The following is a 1,016-nucleotide window of genomic DNA, read 5'->3' on the forward strand; positions in this document are numbered from 1 at the left end:
CGGGGAAGCTGAAATGTGGCCTTTCCCATATCCGTGAGCCGGCACTGTGCACATGTAAGCAAAAACCGGCCATCAAGTCCTCTCTGACTCGTGGTGGCCCCTTGAATGAAAGCTCTCCAGCATGTCCTGTGCAGTACACCTGCCTGCTCTTTCCCTCTCCTGTGTGCATGGTCTGTCCTGCGTCAGCCTCGTGTGCCTTTCCAGTGCAGCTCTTTCCAGATTCAGTCCCACCCTCTCCTCCATGCCATGCTTAGGTGTGTTCAGAAGCAGGGGAAGGGAGTGAGGCAGCGAAGGAGGCCTCAGGGCTTGCCTCTGAAACAACTGGAGCGGCCAGCCCACTCACCTGGAAGCTGCCTTGGTCAGGAGAGGTCACCTGCAGGGGAGTGCTCCCTGAGACCAGGGGAAGGGAGGAAAAGGAAATTGCAGAAGCCCTCAGCAAGCAGATGTGCTCCTCCTTCCTGGCAGCCTGTTGGTCTGTTTGTTCCATAGTTGAGCTTCCCCTTTGAAGGGAGACACCCCTATTGGTATTAAAAATGAGAAAATGAAACTGATTTTTTTAATGCAGCCATGGCAGCAGGGAAGGCCCATCAGGAGCTCTACGACGAAGCCACTTGTCCCATCTGCCTGGATTATTTCACTGACCCTGTGACCACAACCTGTAGGCACAATTTCTGCCTGGCTTGCATAAAGGACCTGTGCCAACCCAACATGCCTGCTTTTTGCCCTCAGTGCAGAGCCAAAATTAAGCGGAGAATGTTACGACCAAACCGAAAACTGAGGAAACTTGTGGAAATCATCAAGAGCATTGAAGAAGGGGAAGGAGCAGAGAGAAGAGTGTGTCAGGTGCTTTTCTGCATGGATGATCAAGCCCTCATCTGTGTGGCGTGTCATCCAACCAGCAAGCACAAAGGGCACAATCTGGTGCCCATGGAGAAAGCTGCCCAGGAGTATAAGGTAAGGCAGCACCATTGTGTGTGTGTGTGTGTGTGTGTGTGTGTGTGTGTGTGTGTGTGTGA

The 1,016-nt window shown here is 52.8% G+C and overlaps 1 protein-coding gene across 3 annotated transcripts in view; it reads left to right on the forward strand.

Moving 5' to 3' along the window:
* The window catches only part of LOC123021065 (zinc finger protein RFP-like), an 11,034-nt gene continuing 10,018 nt past the window's right edge, over positions 1-1,016 (forward strand). For 2 of the 3 annotated variants that reach the window (XM_044425464.1, XM_044425466.1), the window contains exon 1: positions 635-954. In XM_044425464.1, coding sequence (XP_044281399.1) covers positions 709-954 — 246 coding nt within the window. In that variant the 5' untranslated portion in view covers positions 635-708. Of the gene's footprint in view, positions 55-634; positions 955-1,016 lie in introns of those variants that run through there. The other variant, XM_044425465.1, reaches the window with a different exon arrangement.

The sequence above is a fragment of the Varanus komodoensis genome, unplaced genomic scaffold, assembly GCF_004798865.1.
Source record: "Varanus komodoensis strain SLA01 unplaced genomic scaffold, ASM479886v1 scaffold155, whole genome shotgun sequence".
NCBI lineage: Eukaryota > Metazoa > Chordata > Lepidosauria > Squamata > Varanidae > Varanus > Varanus komodoensis.